Here is a 17,777-nt window from a genome sequence, read left to right as displayed (position 1 = left end):
TTTTTGATGGCCCCCAAACATTTTGAAAATGCCCCCATTTTTTAGACCGTGGGGGCCAAAATTGCCCCCAAAATATTTTGTTAATTTCATACCCTGCTGGAGGGGGTTCATCTGCAAAAACTAATGAAAAACTAAACAACAATATTCGGTATTCGGTACTCGGTATTCGGCCAAGCGTTTAATATTATTCGGCTTCGGCTTCAGTCACAAATTTTCATTTCGGTGCATCCCTATTTTATATATATGTTATATCCCTATCAGAGAGAGGACGGAGAGAGGACGGACAGAGGACAGAGAGAGGACAGAGAAGACAGAGAGAGGACGAACACAGGACAGAGAGGAGACAGAGAGAAGACGGAGAGAGGACAGAGAGGGGACAGAGAGAGGACGGACAGAGGACAGAGGAGACAGAGAGAGGACGGACAGAGGACAGAGAGAGGACAGAGGAGACAGAGAGAGGATGGACAGAGGACAGAGAGGAGACAGAGAGAGGACGGAGAGGAGACAGAAGAGACAGAGAGGAGACAGAAGAGACAGAGAGGACAGAGAGAGGACAGAGAGAGGACAGAGAGAGGACGGACAGAGGACGGATAGCAGACAGAGAGGAGACACAGAGGAGACAGAGAGAGAACAGAGAACATGGCTAATTAATTATGCTCATACTCTGCTGGTTCACTTTAATTTTTGTTCTGTTTGTTCGCTGGCTTTTATTTTGAAATGTTGTTTCCAGACAGGAAGACACTGTTATGAGGTTGCAGTAACCTATTGTAACATGTCAGAGAGTGTCAAACTCCACACCTCTCCTCTCCTGTTATTTTAGATATTATAAACTACAGTATTAGATGAACCCAGGGCACACGGCTACAGAACATTATGGTGCATCGGTGGGGATGTTTACATCATTACAGCTGTATAGTTATAGTTCTGTGTGGACAGCACTTAACAAAGTTGTGGTTGTAAACATACTACAACTATGAGTAGGAGGGGGGAGACATTAGCGGAGCAGATGGAGCCGTGTTGTCCACCTCGTGTTAAACAGCAGTACATAAGTAAAAGTACGACGATGTTCAATTTAATAACAATGAATTGAAGTCAGGTGTAAACAAGCCGGTAGATACGTTAGCGGTGGTCAGTCACTGAAGTAATTAAGCGGTTGCTCAAGTAGTTGAAGAGAAAATCTCGATTTAGCGATTTCATTTTATCAACATTATCATAACTAAAAAATTTGATTTACAATGTATAATCGATTTATCGAACAGCAGTAACACAAACACACACACGCAAGTCTTTGTGCTAAAGTATTGCTTCTCACTGCTGTCCTCATATATCAAACAATGGCCTCAAACACTATGAGTAGGCTTACACACAAAACACGCAAGGGTTATAGGACCATACCAAATCATAAGTCATATACAAAGGCAGAAAGTGAGCATCATTTCAGGTCATGTGAAAGCATTTCCTGTGTGTAAAGCTACACCGACAAAAGTACTGACAAACCTCTTCAGGGAGCACTGTGGAGGAGAGGAATGGTGTGTGGCCTGTAGACGGAGACACGACTGGTGTGTGGCCTGTAGACAGAGACACGACTGGTGTGTGGCCTGTAGACGGAGACACGACTGGTGTGTGGCCTGTAGACGGAGACACGACTGGTGTGTGACTTGTAGCTGGAGAGAGGACTGGTGTGTGACTTGTAGCTGGAGAGAGGACTGGTGTGTGGGGAACAGGTTTCTCGACTGTAGTTGGAGCCATAGGCTGATGGAGAGGCAAAAAGTGAAAACCAGAGGAGAATGAAAGAGAGAGACATGGCAGTTATTTCAATGTAAAACATCTGCTGCTTAAATACTGAATTTGATGATATGAGACAATGAATATAATTTCCAGAAATTGAACATCACTGATTCACTGTTGGTATGTAACACTTCAACAGGTAACACTGAGGCTTCAAAGCTGTGTTTCATAAGATCTACCAACTCACACACATCAAATATTATCTGAACATATTTGGCTAGAACTTCTACTGAGCAGACTCACAATGTTTACATTTTGCTCAAAGATGAAAACCTTGTGAAATGTGATCCTATAACTGCTCGTAATTGAACTGCAAGTTTTGTGCTTAACACATAATGACAAGTCACTGCTGATGTTGCCATTACATCTTTGGTGTTTTCACCTTTCTGATGTGTTCAAAGTTAATACAATTTCAAATTTAATTTGTGTTTTGTTTTAAAATCAAAACGGAGGTATCAGCATCTGTCAGAGTCCCTAATTACCGTATATGCCACAGGTATTAACTTTTACCATGACCGCAGTCAAAGAATTATTTTGGTGACATCAATTTGAGAATGAATTTTGTTACCTTCACTGTTAACACCAAATCTATTACCCATGACACACAATACACTATTTGAACGAACACTTTAAACGTTTTGGAAAAGCATTTCAATAAATATATGTTTATGCCAGTTCTTAGTGCTAATGTAGGTGTAGGTGGTATGAAAACCTTATGGATACTGCTTCCAGTAAAGGGTTACCAAAATAACTACTTACCGAAATCTTTTGTCTTTGGAGTGAAAGCAGTATGTATGCCATACAGTGGTACAAACTGTTAAAACAACAAAATACTAAGGTTAGCATTAATGTTGTAATGCTTCACATAATTGTGTTTTTTTTTTTACTTAAAAGGTGCATTGTAGAAGATTCTAAAAATGGTTGTTTCCAGCGCCACTAGTAATGTCAAGTGAACTGTTGCTCTCTCTCGCCGTATGCGCTCATAGCATGAGTGACATTCAGATAGATTTCACTAGAGAAAACGTTTTTTGTGCTTATGTGACCTTTGTGTTGGACTCGTGATGGATGTCACAATGAACCTACAAAGACATGTACAGCACGTCAGTGCTGCTGCCGGGGAAAACAGGAGGAATTTGGCGCATTCCACGCAGAGACCCGTGGCCAGGTACATCCACTCAACACCATGGATCCCTCCTCGTGATGCTGCACAACGGCGTGTTGAACAGCAGGTAGACAGCATCGCTGGGATGGATCTGTGGTGTGTGGCGGTGGCTGGCCACCTCGCTCAGGTCTTGGGATGAAGCTCGCCAAACCCCAGCCTCTACTGTGCTGCTACCGCTACTGCTGTAAACATTGTCGAAATCTCGCAGGATCACCCGGTGTTGCTAGTAGACCACTAGTTATTTTTCCTCAGTGCATCACGCGACATTTTGACAATGTTTACAGCAGTAGCAGCAGAGTACAAACCATCAGGTAAGTGTTATTTTAATAAACTCTTGGTGTACTTACAAACTTTCCAATGCATCGTTTTATGAGTACAGACCATATTTGTACTACTGTAGAAGTTTGATACCATTCTGGGCTTTTCTCCAGAAATGCACTTTAACTAGCATGTACAACATCTGCTGCCTTCATCCTGCAATGTGGGCCACCTGTTTTTTCACAGAATCAATAGCCTGACTCATTGAACCCCACACTGCTATTATTTTGAACAGCCTAATATCTGATTTCTTCACTTTTCTGTAAAATAATAACAAAGTTCATGGTTTTTTCCTTCATTTCTTGATTTGGAAAAGAATATGCAGTGTTCCTAATGCATGTTCATGTGTGAATCTTACAACTATGATGAGGAGTTTAAGCTTTATTCACTTTTTTAAACACACTGCTATTATTTTGAAAACAACTGTAAGTTTGTCGACCATGAGAAATGTCTTTCTACAAACAAACACAGTGTACATGTGTAATGCAACATGTCGATCTTAGAATTTTTATACAAACCTTCACATCTTAGCCCCCACCACTTCAATGAAGAAAATGGCCCACGGCAAAGTGAGCATTTTTCAAATGAGCCCAAGTTCTCTTTCATAACACGATGTGTCTTGCAATCTAAAAGAAAAAACACATATTGAAATTTATCGTGTGAATACAGATTTGAATTTTTTACTTAGATAACTTCCTCTAGGGGGCTGAAACCTAGCCTTGCAATGCCAGCTCAAATCCTGTGAACTCACATTCGGTTTTACTTCAAGATATTAGTCTGGAAAGAAACACATACGAGCAGCTTAGATCTGACAAGAACTCCAATCAGCATATCACCAGGTTTTAAAAAAAAAAATCCCCACATTTATAAACTATTTAGAATGTTTTTTTCTCTGGTATGTTGGTGTTGACAAATTTTAGTTTAATTTGAATGTGAATTTGAATGTTATTAATTGATATCCTGGGGGGATATCGGGCCTGTCTTGAGGCAGCACCGCTGTGTTAAGCAGCTGATCCCCGGTGTAAACGATAGCGTCATGGCTGTTCACGGACTCCCCAGACGCGGCTATAATAAGCATGAAAAACAGTAGTAAGGCCAGAGAAAGACACAAAGTCACTAGTGTCCATAGTGCAAATAAATCAAATCCACCTAATAAATCCTAAGAAAAGTAAGATAAAAGTTCGAGGAGAAAGAAAAAAAAGAAGAAAACAATGGCTTTGCTAATTCTTACCCCTATCTCTCTTCCTCATTCCTCCTGAATTATCTTGCTTTCTTCTCTTCTTTCCTCTCTGTTCTTCAAAAGCTTAAATAGATTATAATGAAAATGAAAACAATTGGATTGTGTAAATGAAGGATACACACACCAACTTGTATGGTATCCCCCTCAAATGAGTCACTACTTATAATAAGGTTTTGCCTGGTATATCCTTCCTTTATTATGTTTTATATAAAGATTTCTTACCATCATTGCAACTGCCTGGCCTCTTGGCTTGCTGCTGTGGTCCAACCATCTTTCCATGTGGAAAAATAAAGCAAAACCACAATTAAACACACAAAGGTCACACAGCCATAACCAAAACATCAGTCAATTGGGTAGCCATAGAGTAGAGGAAAGAAAAACCCATCAGTCCTGGAAGAACTACATCTCCAGTACCTATGACATCTGCGGTACTTTCAGGTCTAATGCTACAGTGGCAAATTGGCCCAAACACCATGAATAAGCACACAAAACACACAACAAGGGTTATGGAACCATACCAAGTCTAAGTCATATACAGAAGCAGAAAGTGAGCATCGTTTCAGGTCATGTCATAACACTTCCTGCATTTAAAGCTACACCAACAAATGTACTGACACCTCTTCCTATCAATAAATAAATAAATAACAGTTAATGAAAACCAGTGTAATAAAAAAAAAGTGAAATTATGATAAAAAATGACAATCATGAGGAAAGAAGGTGAAATTCATAAGATCTGCTAACTCACTCAGCAAATATCATCTCAACATTACTGTACAGATTCACAATATTTACTGTTTTTCCCCTCGATGAGAAAAGGCATAATTTGATGAAAACATTGTGAAATTTGATCCTAAAACTGCTTGTCATAAGCCAATATTTAAAATCAATATTTAAAATCATGCAAAACTGTGATGTGACATACTGTATTTTACTGTATGACCTTGTATGTTTCACTCTGTCCTTATAAACCATTACTGAGCCACACACAAACACACAAAAGTCTTCGTACTAAAGTATTGGTTCACACTGTCTCACTGTTGTCCTCATATGCCAAACACTGGCCTCATACACCATGATCATGCAAACACAAAAACACACAAGCCATACTGAATCTTACTCATATACAGAAGCAGTGAGTTAGCATTGTTTCAGGTCATTTTAAAGCACTTCCTGTGTTTGAATCTACACTGACACAGTGTACTGACAAACCTCTTTGAGCAAGACTGTGGGAGACATGGCTGCTGTGTGCAAAACCTGACCACAATTGACCAAAAACTACAAAACTGATCTAAAAATGACCTAAAACTGACCAAAAACCGAAAAAAAGGAAATTAATAAAGATTCAAGCTTATTGTGATTTGGGAGCCTTTACGAATTGGCTCCAATGTAAACACACCTCTTCCTATCAATAAATAAATAAATAACAGTTAATGAAAACCAGCGTAATAAAAAAAAGTGAAATTATGATCAAAAATGACAATCATGAGGAAAGAGGGTGAAATTCATAAGATCTGCTAACTCACCCAGCAAATATCATCTCAACATTACTGTACAGATTCACAATATTTACTGTTTTTCCCCTCGATGAGAAAAGGCATAATTTGATGAAAACATTGTGAAATTTGATCCTAAAACTGCTTGTCATAAGCCAATATTTAAAATCATGCAAAACTGTGATGTGACATACTGTATTTTACTGTATGACCTTGTATGTTTCACTCTGTCCTTATAAAGCATTACTGAGCCACACACAAACACACAAAAGTCTTTGTACTAAAGTATTGGTTCACACTGTCTCACTGTTGTCCTCACATGCCAAACACTGGCCTCATACACCATGATCATGCAAACACAAAAACACACAAGCCATACTGAATCTCACTCATATACAGAAGCAGTGAGTTAGCATTGTTTCAGGTCATCTTAAAGCACTTCCTGTGTTTGAATCTACACTGACACAGTGTACTGACAAACCTCTTTGAGCAAGACTGTGGGAGACACGGCTGCTGTGTGCAAAACCTGACCACAATTGACCAAAAACTACAAAACTGATCTAAAAATGACCTAAAACTGACCAAAAACTGAAAAAAAGGAAATTAATAAAGATTCAAGCTTATTGTGATTTGGGGGCTTTGAGACACAAGACATCAGACATCATCAAATCTCAAATGAAGCACTTACAGTACGCAAGTACACACAGGGTTTAAAGCAAAAACTTACCTTTGATGGGGTCTATGTATCTCCAGACACACAACGCTTTGTCCCTGTTTAGTCTTACGTGGTGTTGCGCATCAGAAATGGGGTCTTGTCTGCCTTGCCGCACTGCAAAATACCATGTCAAGTCAGTCCTTACAAATATACAGCATTATCAGAACTCATTTTAGCTGTGGCCTAAAAAGGTATTATGCTCACTGTTGTCCTCGTATGCCAAACACTGGCCTCATACACCATGATCATGCAAACACAAAAACACACAAGCCATACTGAATCTTACTCATATACAGAATCAGTGAGTTAGCATTGTTTCAGGTCATTTTAAAGCAAAAGACACAGGGATAGTTCGTGTTTTTTGAAGTGGGGTCATATAAAGTACATATCTATAGTCGGTCTGTTCCCTACCATAATCACCGATCAGCGCAGCCTTAGTTTGGAGGACGAGAGGTTTATTTTCGATAAAACGAAACTTAACAGACTCCCTACTCCCTACGCAGTTGCGCTAATGCGTAGGGATACGGAGGTTCTACGGTCTGTTAAGTTTCGTTTTATTGAAAATAAACCTCTCGTCCAGCAGCTGGGCCTCGCACTGTATTTCGCTGCTGGCAGATCACCTGTTGCCCAGTTGCGCTAATGCGTATGGATACGGAGGTTCAAAGCTCGTTTATATGCCCAAAATACAGCTAAAATCATAACTATAACCATAACTTCATATCAAACTTCATGAAGCAGCTCATAAACGATAATTCGGGATTATAGAACAACAATATTTTATGCAAACAACACAACCAACCCCTCAAATGAAAGCGGAGCCTCCGCAGCTTCCATCGCTACCGAGCAAAGCCATCGACAACAAAGCGTCCGAAAGCCAGCAGCCAAACCGCAACAAAAAACTAATTGCTTCGCCGAATGATGGTTGAAACCCTGACTAGATGACAGAATTAGCTTACCAATTAGCTGCAGTGATAAAGCCGTTTACACGAGCTCCGGTCCGGCTGTAACAGACGTGATGCAAACAACGGGAGACACGTTCTGGCATGACACAAAAAGGCCACCGCGTTTGGTTTTTAAAAAAAAACAAATTGCACCTCTCCCTCAAACCTAGCTTCACAGCGGAGTGTGTTCAGGCCAGGGGAGGGAACTACTGGAAGTCAAACGTTGCATTCAAGATCATCTTGTTAAACGGTTCTGTCTCAATCATGTTAACCTCCTTTGACAGTCAAAAAATCCGCGTTCACACAGAGACACACACAGAGGCTAAGCAGGATATCTGATATCGACATAACACCGTCAGTCTCTTCATCGCTAAACAAAATGGATTTTACTCTTTCAGAAGCTACCGCTGTTAAGCTAGCTGACGGAGGATCCAGTGAAAGCTGACTCACATTTTATGAAATAAAAAAAACAAAATAAGCATGTGTACAGAGTATGTAATTATCAGATAACTCCCTTAAGTTTTAGAGTAATCTGTTAGCTAACAACCAGCATGAACATTAATTCATAAAATAAAATATGAAAGTCTTACTTTTCGAAGTTCATCCTGCTCGCTGCTCCCGGCTCGCTGGTCCACACTGCAAGCCGGCTGAAAGCGGGGTTTTGTGTGTGAAATTGGCGGGTCAATGTGTATATTTTCGCAGAAACGTGTGTAACTTGCAATGTCTCTTGCAGCCTGTGGTGTCGCTGTTGGACACACAGGTCTTGGTCTCACAAACCCATCCTGTCATGTGAGACCAATATGTGTGAACGTCAGAAAGGCAGGGGGTGGGCCATAACAATAGAACAACTATATTAACTGATAACACTAGAAACTATGTAATCACACATATATTCATAATGACTTGTACAATTGATATTCAATAATTATAACATTATAAAGTTTTATGTTTACGAGACCATCAAAATTGGTTCCGTAATCCGATTGGTCTTGTAATGCTGGTGAGTAAACCTGAAAATTGGTTTTGTAAACCATGTATGCCTACACACACATTGAAGGACCTCAGTGTCCGCAGGAAGAACAGGCTGTTCTGCCCCTTCCTGTAAAGGGCATCAGTGGTAGATGACCAGCAGCTTCTCATCCAAGAAGACCCCAGATATTTGTAGGTTTGCACCACCTCAATGTCCTCCCTCTGTATGGCGACTGTTTGATGTGGTGACCTCTTCCTTCTGAAATCCACTACCATCTCCTTGGTTTTGGCTGTGTTCAGGTGGAGACAACACTTACTGCACCAGTCCCTGAAGGCAACCACAAGATCCCTGTGTAACGGGTGTGTTTAAGACCCAATTGCAGCACAGCAGACACACAGGTATAGTTGGTAATGACTTTAATGAAGCTTGCAGCAGACACAGGGAAATGCAGAGGAATAATCAAGCAGGTAAAAATCTACACAGCACACACACCGAGACCAGTGTGGCAACACAGCAAGAGTCTCTGCTTAACAGGGAGTCTCATGTTGTACGGAAGAAACACACTGTTGCGACAAGGCAAAACTAGATGTAGTTGTTTTCATTATCATCAGTACAGTTACTGCTTTAACTCAAATGGTAGATGATTGGTACAAGGAAATTGAACAGAGGAAAATTATTGGAGTTGTTTTACTGGATTTTTCTGCAGTTTTTGATATCTTGGATCATGATTTGTTATTAGAAAAAATAAAATGTTATGGGTTTTCTTCTGCTGCTTTAGTATGGATTAATAGCAAACAAACAAACAGTTTACTTTAATGGAAGTCAGTCAGATGTTAAACATGTGAAGCAGGGAGTGCCTCAAGGAAGTTGCCTTGGACCGCTTCTGTATTCTATTTTCACAAATGATTTTCCTTTAGTATTGAAGAGGGCTCATATTTCAATGTATGTGGACGATTCAACAATCTATTTAGCTGAAACAACAATTGGTGATTTAAATACTAACCTAAGTCAAGAAATGAAGTTGGTCTTAGATTGGATTAATGGTAATAAACTTATCGTAAATGTGTCTAAGACAACTAGTATGGTAATTGGAACAAATCATTCCCTGCACTCAAATCCAAGTCTTGATCTTAATATACAAAACATGTTAATTAAACAGGTGGATGAAAGTAAATTATTGGGAGTTATTATTGATAATAAACTATCATGGGAAAAACTAATAGAGTGATCAGTAGCAAAAATGGGTAATATTTTGTCAGTGATCAGAAGATGTGCAAAATATTTAACACAACAAACTATTTAACAAGTAATTCAAGCTTTGTTTTTTTGTCCCATCTAAATTATTGTTCTGTGGTTTGGTCCAATGCATCACTAGGAAATATCAGAAAACTGCAGCTAGTTCAAAATAAAGCAGCACCTGTTGCTCTTTCCTGTGGGTTCAGGACAAATGTCATAAAAATGCATGAGTGTCTGTCTTGGCTTGATGTAAAAAATAGATTATTGTATTGATGGTTTTTATAAGAAATGTAATCACAACTAAGATTCCACTTATTTTCTACAAAAAGTTATCCTTTAGTTCAGAAACACAATTATTCAACGAGGTATGCTGGTTGTGGTTGTTTTACCTTACCCAAATGAAAGACATCTGTACAACGTACAGTAATGTATAGAGCTACGAAAGAGTGGAATTCACTCCCAATTTCCGTAACAAAACAGGAAAATATTCATAGCTTTAAAATTAAACTTAAAGAATAATATTTAACAAAGAACTTTAGTTATTGATATTTTTTTTCCCGATTGTGCTGATTGTTTTGAATAGATGATATGAAAATTTTTTGTTGTTAGTGTATGATAACTGATATGGTCTCTGTATGCATATCTGCTTGTGGACATGGAGGTGAATTCCAATTTGTTTCTATCAAAGGATTAGTATTTCTCATTAAGGGTGAGGGCATTTTGTAGTGTGACGACAACATTCACTGGATGTGATGATTGAGTATTGGAGCTTGTATTGTGTGTTTTTGTATTGTTTTGTTGTGTTTTTGTTTAGATGTGTGTACTGTCTTGTTTTTGTGATATGTGTGTGTGCTTTGTATTGTCGCGTGAAGAATTATGAAGACCCCAGGAAGAATAGCTTCTGCTATGCAAAAGCTAATGGGGATCTTAATAAAACAAACAAACAAATCAGACCTCAGACTACAGACCTCAGGCTGACTAGTACCACCAGCGTCATGCGGAACAGAGGACTCCACTTCCTTACATCCTCATCTAGCAGCCACATTGACTGTAAAATCTGGAAAAAGTAGAAGGGGTACTCCATATTGCTGCTGCACAGAGCAGAGAGAGAGACTCCTTTTAAAGCAGCCCAGGAGGTTGCTACACTTCTCTAGTGTTAATGATCCAATGTGACAGACACTGATTAGACACAGGGTGACCCAGCTTTTTACCATTGAAACAGACAAACAACTGAGAGTGTCAGCACCTCAGAGACTGAGTGCATACAATTTACGCCCTCAGTGCCCTCACTGGACATAAAGTATGCAGGTCTTCTTCTTCCCCCGCCCTTTCTGAGTCAAGGAGTGACTGAAGAAAGCGTAGAACTAGCTCGATGGGGCAAGTGACTGTGTCTTCCTGCCGATCATGACACCATGCAGAAAAGACCTTCGATTTCTGGTCATAGATAGCACACGTGGAGGGGGCCCTGGCATTGCCTATGGTCCTCAGAACAACCTCATCGAAGTCTTGAGAGAGGGACTGCGAAGGAGCCAGGCCCAGAGTTGCAGAGCTGGTTTGGGATGCCATGTCTGACCCTCTGTCTGAGAGAGAGGGTCCCTCCTGACTGGCAGGGCCCTATGTTGACTGTGAACTAATTGAAGGAGCGTTGGAAACCAATGACTCGTTGGCCACTGGGGGGCTATTAACAATACCTCATACTGGCCCTGGGCAATCCTGTTGAGGACCTGTGGTATCAGTGTAAATGGAGGAAAAGTGTACAACAACCCTTCCGGCCACTCTTGAGACAGTACATCCAAACCCAGGGGACCTCCCTGATCTGTCAGAGAGAACCACATTCTGCAGTGGGTTGTCTCTGCTGATGCAAATCGGTTGGTCTGAGCTGGGCTGAACTGAGTCCATAAAAGGGCTACCACTTTTGAATGAAGCCTCCACTCTTCTGGGGGAGGACCAGCCCTGGACAGGAAGTCTGCTGCCCCCTGGAATATGAATTGCCCTGAGCAAAGCTGCATACTGAAAGGCCCAAAACAGGAGCTTCTGTGCCACCTGGAGGCAAAGAACAGACCTGATACCTCCCTGGTGATTTATGTGATACACCGTAGATGAACTGTTCTTTCTCATCAAGACATGCCTGCCCTGAATGGTAGAGAGAATTGCAGGGCCAGGTAAATGGCTCTCAGTTCAAAGACACTCATGTGTTCGTTGTCCCAAAGGGGTTTCCACACACCGCGTACCATCCTGCCTTCACAGACTGCTCCCCAACCTGTCAGGCCGGCATCTGTGGTTACCACCGTCCACCGTTACCACCGGGGTGTTCCCAAGAGGGACTCCCTGGAGAAACAGTGCCCTGTCCCTCCATGGGCTTAAAGCCTGGTCACATGCACATGTCACCCAATGTTTCACATGCTTGCCCCACTTTGGGTGGAGGTTGAAGGCATTCAGCCACCTCTGCAATGGTCAAGCCCTCAAGAGACCCAAAGGCACGTCAGCCACTGTGGCTGAAAGCATGCCCAGCACCTCCTGAAACTGGATCATCTCTAACTGTCTGCCAAAACAAAACTGATCCAGGCAGGCTGGAATTTTTTCATCACCCTCTGAGGGGTGAGGGAGGCTTTCATAGTAACAGAGTTCAAGCAAAGTCCCACAAAAACTACCTGCTGCCTTGACTTGAGATTGCTTTTCTTTAGGTTAATCTTGAAACCAAGGGACTGTGCATGTGAGACCACTTTCCTTGTATCCTCCACAACTTGGCTGAGAGTTGGAGCACAAATCAGCCAGTCGTCCAGATATGGAAGGATTTTTATCCTCGACATCTGGAGAGAAAACAAGATTTCCCTCACCACCCTGGTACACTCCTTTGAATGTGAGAGGCCAAAAGGAAGGATCTTCAACTGATAGACTTATCCTTGAAAGGCATAACGAAGGAAAAGTCTGTGGTCTGGACAGATGGGCACGTGGAAGTAAGTGTCCTGTAGATCTATGGAAGTGAGCCACTCCCTATTTTCTACCGATTCCAAGATCTGACCAGTGGTCAGAATCTTGAAAGGCAACATCTTTATTTAGGCGTTGAACTGCCTTAGGTCTAAGACAAGACTTAATCCACCATCTTTTTTCAGCACGAGGAAATGCATGGAATAAAAGCCAGCGAGCCGTTTGGCTGGACCTACTTTAATGATTTAACCCATCTGCAGAAGGGTTAATAACTCTTCAGCCAATACCTGAGCCTTGACTGGGTCCCTGACCATGGTCATACAGACCCCGGAGAAAGGAGGGGGATGTCGCTGAAACTGAATTCTGCACTTCGGATACTGTACCGTAGCCAGTACCCCAATCAATCAATCAATCAATCAAATAAGCTTTATTGTCCTTTACAGGAAATTCGTCTTGGGCTCAGAGTGCGTGAAAACTGCGTTTACAATGACACACAACGCACAGTACACAAACAACAATAGGGTTTTTCCAAAGACTTACAAGTACACATGGTGTACAATAGGACAAATACCGGCCACCATGCAGGCGGCCACCATGCAGGACCCATGGGTCCCACACACTCTCTTCCCAGCTGTCCAGGCATAGCTGAGAGTGAGTTCCTGCAGCTGCCATGTGTGAACCTCTCCATTGTGCTCGCTTTGGCTGGATCCTCTGTTCTGGTGACCATATACTGCTACTCTGCCTCCTCTCCCTGGGCAGTAAATCGCTACAGTGGATTATCACCAACATGGAGGCTGCCACACAGCGGTGCAGGGCGTCTTCCTGCCGGCAAATCTGCTGCCTAGACCCGGCGGTGTGTGTCCGGTTTCCCTGCTGTAGTATACCTCTGCATGGCTGCTAACAGTGGACTCTCTACTCCTCTGCTTTGGCCAGGCTCGTCTTTCAGCTTCCTCATAATAAACCGGCTCATCAATTTGCTGAATTACATTGTTTCTAAACCTTCTCACCTCATTATGTGGATTATGAACTTTTTCATATGGATCACTCTGTGTCTCACTGTCACAAGTGCCTCCCTCCCGCTGTGCTACTCTGCAACGAGCTGCTGCATCTCCAGTCCTATTCCAGGACCCCTACAGATTTGCTCGCCCATCGTGACATTCTGAGGCGACCAAGATATGTCCATCGTGGATCTGGTCAGAATCTGTTATCCCTCATTCCCAAGGCAGCCACCTATGTGCCACTTGCCTTTTTAAAACTGGCTCTCTTTAACATATGATCTCTCACTAGTAAGGCCCTGCTGGTTTCTGAACTCATCATGGACAAAAAGCTTGACTTCTTATGCCTCACTGAGACCTGGCAACAGCCAAAACACTTCTCCCCGCTTAACGAAGCTGTCCCACCGGATTTTGCTTATATTAATGAACCCTGAGCTGCAGGGAGGGGGGGTGACTCGCTGTGCTATATCGTGAGACCATCAAAGTCATTGCTGTTACTGTCCCCAATCACTATAAAAGTGACTTGCAATAAAACTAATAGGTCCCAAACCCATCATTATTTTTGCCATCTACCAACTACCAAAGCCCTCCTCTGTTTTTCTCACTGAATTCTCCTCACAATTAACATCTGTATGTGCCATGTCCCCTACTGTCATCCTCCTGGGTGACTTCAATAACCACAATGATGACCAATCCAATCCTTGTGCCAAAGATTTCATCTCACTCCTTGAGTGTCTCAGAACTACACAGTGCTACAGGCGGGAAATGAGGATGCTATGGTCCACTGTATCACACGCAGCTGTGAGATCTAACAGTACAAGGACTGCGTGGTCCCCAGTGTCAGTGGGGGTTTAAAACCAGATTGAAAATTTTCAAGAATGTCATGAGTGTTTAAAAATACAGAATGCAAATACAGAAACGTGCTGCACATACAGAAATGCACTGCATACAGAAACGTGGAGAGGTGATGAGGAGGGAGAGAACAGAGTAAAACAAAAGACAGGGTAAATATCCATATACGGAAGAGTAGCATTAATCAAACACACACACACACACACACACACAATGTCATATTCCTGAAATGTAACCTTTCTCTTTATTTAGTGATGATCGCTATTTATGTGATGTTTGATTGAGTTTACTTAATGGATTCACCATATCAATGTCTGTCTTTCCAGGCTGCCATGTTTTGCCCTTTCTGTGGCCATTATCTAGGCACTGTTCGAGTGTTCTGTGGCTCATGTGGCAAAAATGTACAGTTTTTGGCAGAAGCGGAACACAACAGTAAGTAGACCTAATTGTATGTGTTTGTAGATTGTAGAATAAAGGGTTCAACACACCACAGTTTGGAATACTTATTAATGGCTAGATACAATAGTTTTCAGTATGGAGGCCTACTTTTCTGAACATTTTTTAATGTATAATACAGAGGTCATGATTATATTGTAGACTTATTCATTACAGACTTTTAACAGCTCATATCATAAATAATTTGATATTCGTTTTTGGATTATAGAATTAAATATTATCTATTGTGTTTAGAGCTGAACCGCTGTGAAACAATCATGAAATAATGTTTTATTTCTCTGATTTGCCTGCTCTGTATCAGCGCTGAGCGCCGCCTCCTGCTATTCAGTCTGTACCGTGGACACACCGCTGCACTGCCCGAGTCCGAGGAGGAGGACAGAAAAGACACTTTTGCTACTCCTAATAAAAACTCCATGGGCTGCAGTAATCCAAGATCAGCAAGCAGCTGTGATCGGGCCCTCGCTCTCCCACGCCGCCACGGGGGGGCCAGCAACACGAATAACTGAAGCGGTTATATGAGTAAGACCAATATATTGCCATGCAGATGTGTTCAGGGGCAGACCATGATCACACATATCAAATTGTGGCCAATAAGAGCAATGCATGATGGAGTCATAAGTACTTGATATTCCATGACGAAAGATCGAAAGTCGCCATGGGCAGCCTGTTACATGACAGCATACGTGTCACTGTGGAGAGTCATCAACTTGATAAATACGTGGCCACAAAATGTTGTAGAGTATGGGGTTGGTGTTTCTCAGTATAAAAATATGGCATTTCCTGTTTCCACAAGGGGGCGCTATGAGTAAGAGTGAGTATGAGAATAGGAGGCATGCAGGGCGGGGCTCTTGTCATGTACAGAAACTTTGAAGTTAGGATGAAGTATGTGGGAGAGTTGCTCGAATATGCATGGTGATGCATCAAATATTGCAACTCCATAGCGGCCATGTCCCTTGACATAGAGAAAAGCTTTTAATAACTTTTGATCAGCATGGTCTCAGGATGATCTGCACCAAATCTTAAGTTGATTGGACAAAATCTGTAGGAGGAGTTAAAAATACAAAGTTGTGGAAATCACAAAATCGCCACCAAAATGAAAAGTTTAAATCAAAATGGGCGACTTCCTGTTTGGAATAGACCATTGGTGGCAGAGAATTTTTTGTGCATCTGGGCAACATACACATATGTACCAATTTTCATCTTCCTACTCCAAAAAAACCCCTATGGGGAGGGGTTTTTGAAAATTCCAAGGGGGCGCATTTTGTCGCCCCCATGGGAGACGCCCCTATCAGATGTAAGAGCTCGCCATTCTTGACCTGTGTATCAATTTTCATGAGGAGATGAGGTCGATGAAGCCATCAAAAAGCCAAACGTATTTAGTGGCAAGGGATCGATAGTTGCCACACGGACGCCATTAGACGTAGCTTCACAGCGTTCATAAGGTAGCTTCACGGCGTTCATAAGGTAGCTTCATCAACTTGTTCTGCATGCATTAGAAGTGGAATGAAGTTGATGCAGTCAAGTTTGTGGCATCAGTACATGTTAAAGTAAAAACTGGTCACTTCCTGTTACCACCGGGGGGCGCTATGAGTAAGGTGGGATATTAACATATCGGGGCATTCGGGGCAGAGCCATCATCATGTCCAGCACGTTTGAAGCTGCTGGGAATTCAATGGCGAGAAAACTAAAAGTCGGCAAAATTTGTCACACCCTAGCGGCCACGCCCCTTGACATAGAAGAAAGCTTTTAATAACTTTTGATCAGCATGGTCTCAGGATGATCTGTACCAAATTTGAAGTTGATCGGACGAAATCCTTAGGAGGAGTTCGTTCAAACATGTCAAAAATCTAAATCAAAATGGCTGACTTCCTGTTGGGTTTACAACATGGGTCCAAGACAATTTTTTGTGCGTCTTGGCATGTTCTATGAGCGCCCCAATTTTCATGCATGTAGGTGAAACTCACAGGTGGGGCTCGAGGCACGAAATTTTTTAGGGGGCGCTATGTCGCCATTTGGCCCCGTCCACATACAACACTCCCGAAATATCAATTTTTTTCGCCAGACCAAACGCGTGTGCCAAACTTGGTGAGTCTTTTAATTTGGGAAAGGGGCCAAATTGGAGATTACATGTTCATAATAATAATAATAATTAAAGCTGCAAGAGCAGCGATGAACGGGCCCTCGCACCTTCACGCAACTCGGGGGAGCTGGCAGGACGCCTTCTGACGTGTCAGTTGATTTATGAGCTTTTATAATGACAAAATTCATGACCTCCTGTCCTCAGATAGTACTTATCTAACCTCAAACATAGCTGTAAGACCTAATATATATTTAGATTGCTTCTCCCCGATTTCTCTTCAAGAATTGACCGCAGTGATTTCTTCATCTAAATCATCAACGTGTCTCTTAGACCCCATCCCAATTAGGCTACTTAAGGAGGTCTTACCTTTAGTTAACACTCATATATTAGATATGATCAATATATCCTTATTAACAGGCNGTGATTTCTTCATCTAAATCATCAACGTGTCTCTTAGACCCCATCCCAATTAGGCTACTTAAGGAGGTCTTACCTTTAGTTAACACTCATATATTAGATATGATCAATATATCCTTATTAACAGGCTATGTACCACAGTCTTTTAAGGTAGCTGTAATTAAACCTCTACTAAAAAAGCCCACC

At 41.8% G+C, this 17,777-nt stretch overlaps 1 protein-coding gene across 1 annotated transcript in view; it reads right to left on the bottom strand.

The window, feature by feature from the left end:
- The window catches only part of LOC126386914 (uncharacterized), a 10,755-nt gene extending 3,609 nt beyond the window's left edge, over nucleotides 1-7,146 (bottom strand). The window contains exons 1-7 of the mRNA XM_050039490.1: nucleotides 6,729-7,146; nucleotides 4,731-4,779; nucleotides 4,500-4,571; nucleotides 3,787-3,894; nucleotides 2,548-2,602; nucleotides 1,689-1,752; nucleotides 1,498-1,628 (exon numbers count right to left, since the gene is read on the bottom strand). Of these exons, the coding sequence (XP_049895447.1) occupies nucleotides 1,498-1,628; nucleotides 1,689-1,752; nucleotides 2,548-2,602; nucleotides 3,787-3,894; nucleotides 4,500-4,571; nucleotides 4,731-4,779 (479 nt within the window). The 5' untranslated portion in view covers nucleotides 6,729-7,146. The remainder of the gene's footprint in view (nucleotides 1-1,497; nucleotides 1,629-1,688; nucleotides 1,753-2,547; nucleotides 2,603-3,786; nucleotides 3,895-4,499; nucleotides 4,572-4,730; nucleotides 4,780-6,728) is intronic.
- Between the last annotated feature and the right edge of the window lie 10,631 nt (nucleotides 7,147-17,777).

The sequence above is a fragment of the Epinephelus moara genome, unplaced genomic scaffold (genome assembly GCF_006386435.1).
Source record: "Epinephelus moara isolate mb unplaced genomic scaffold, YSFRI_EMoa_1.0 scaffold1005, whole genome shotgun sequence".
Classification (NCBI taxonomy): Eukaryota; Metazoa; Chordata; class Actinopteri; order Perciformes; family Serranidae; genus Epinephelus; species Epinephelus moara.
Note: the sequence above shows the minus strand (reverse complement) of the source record. Positions and strands in the feature narration are given on the sequence as shown.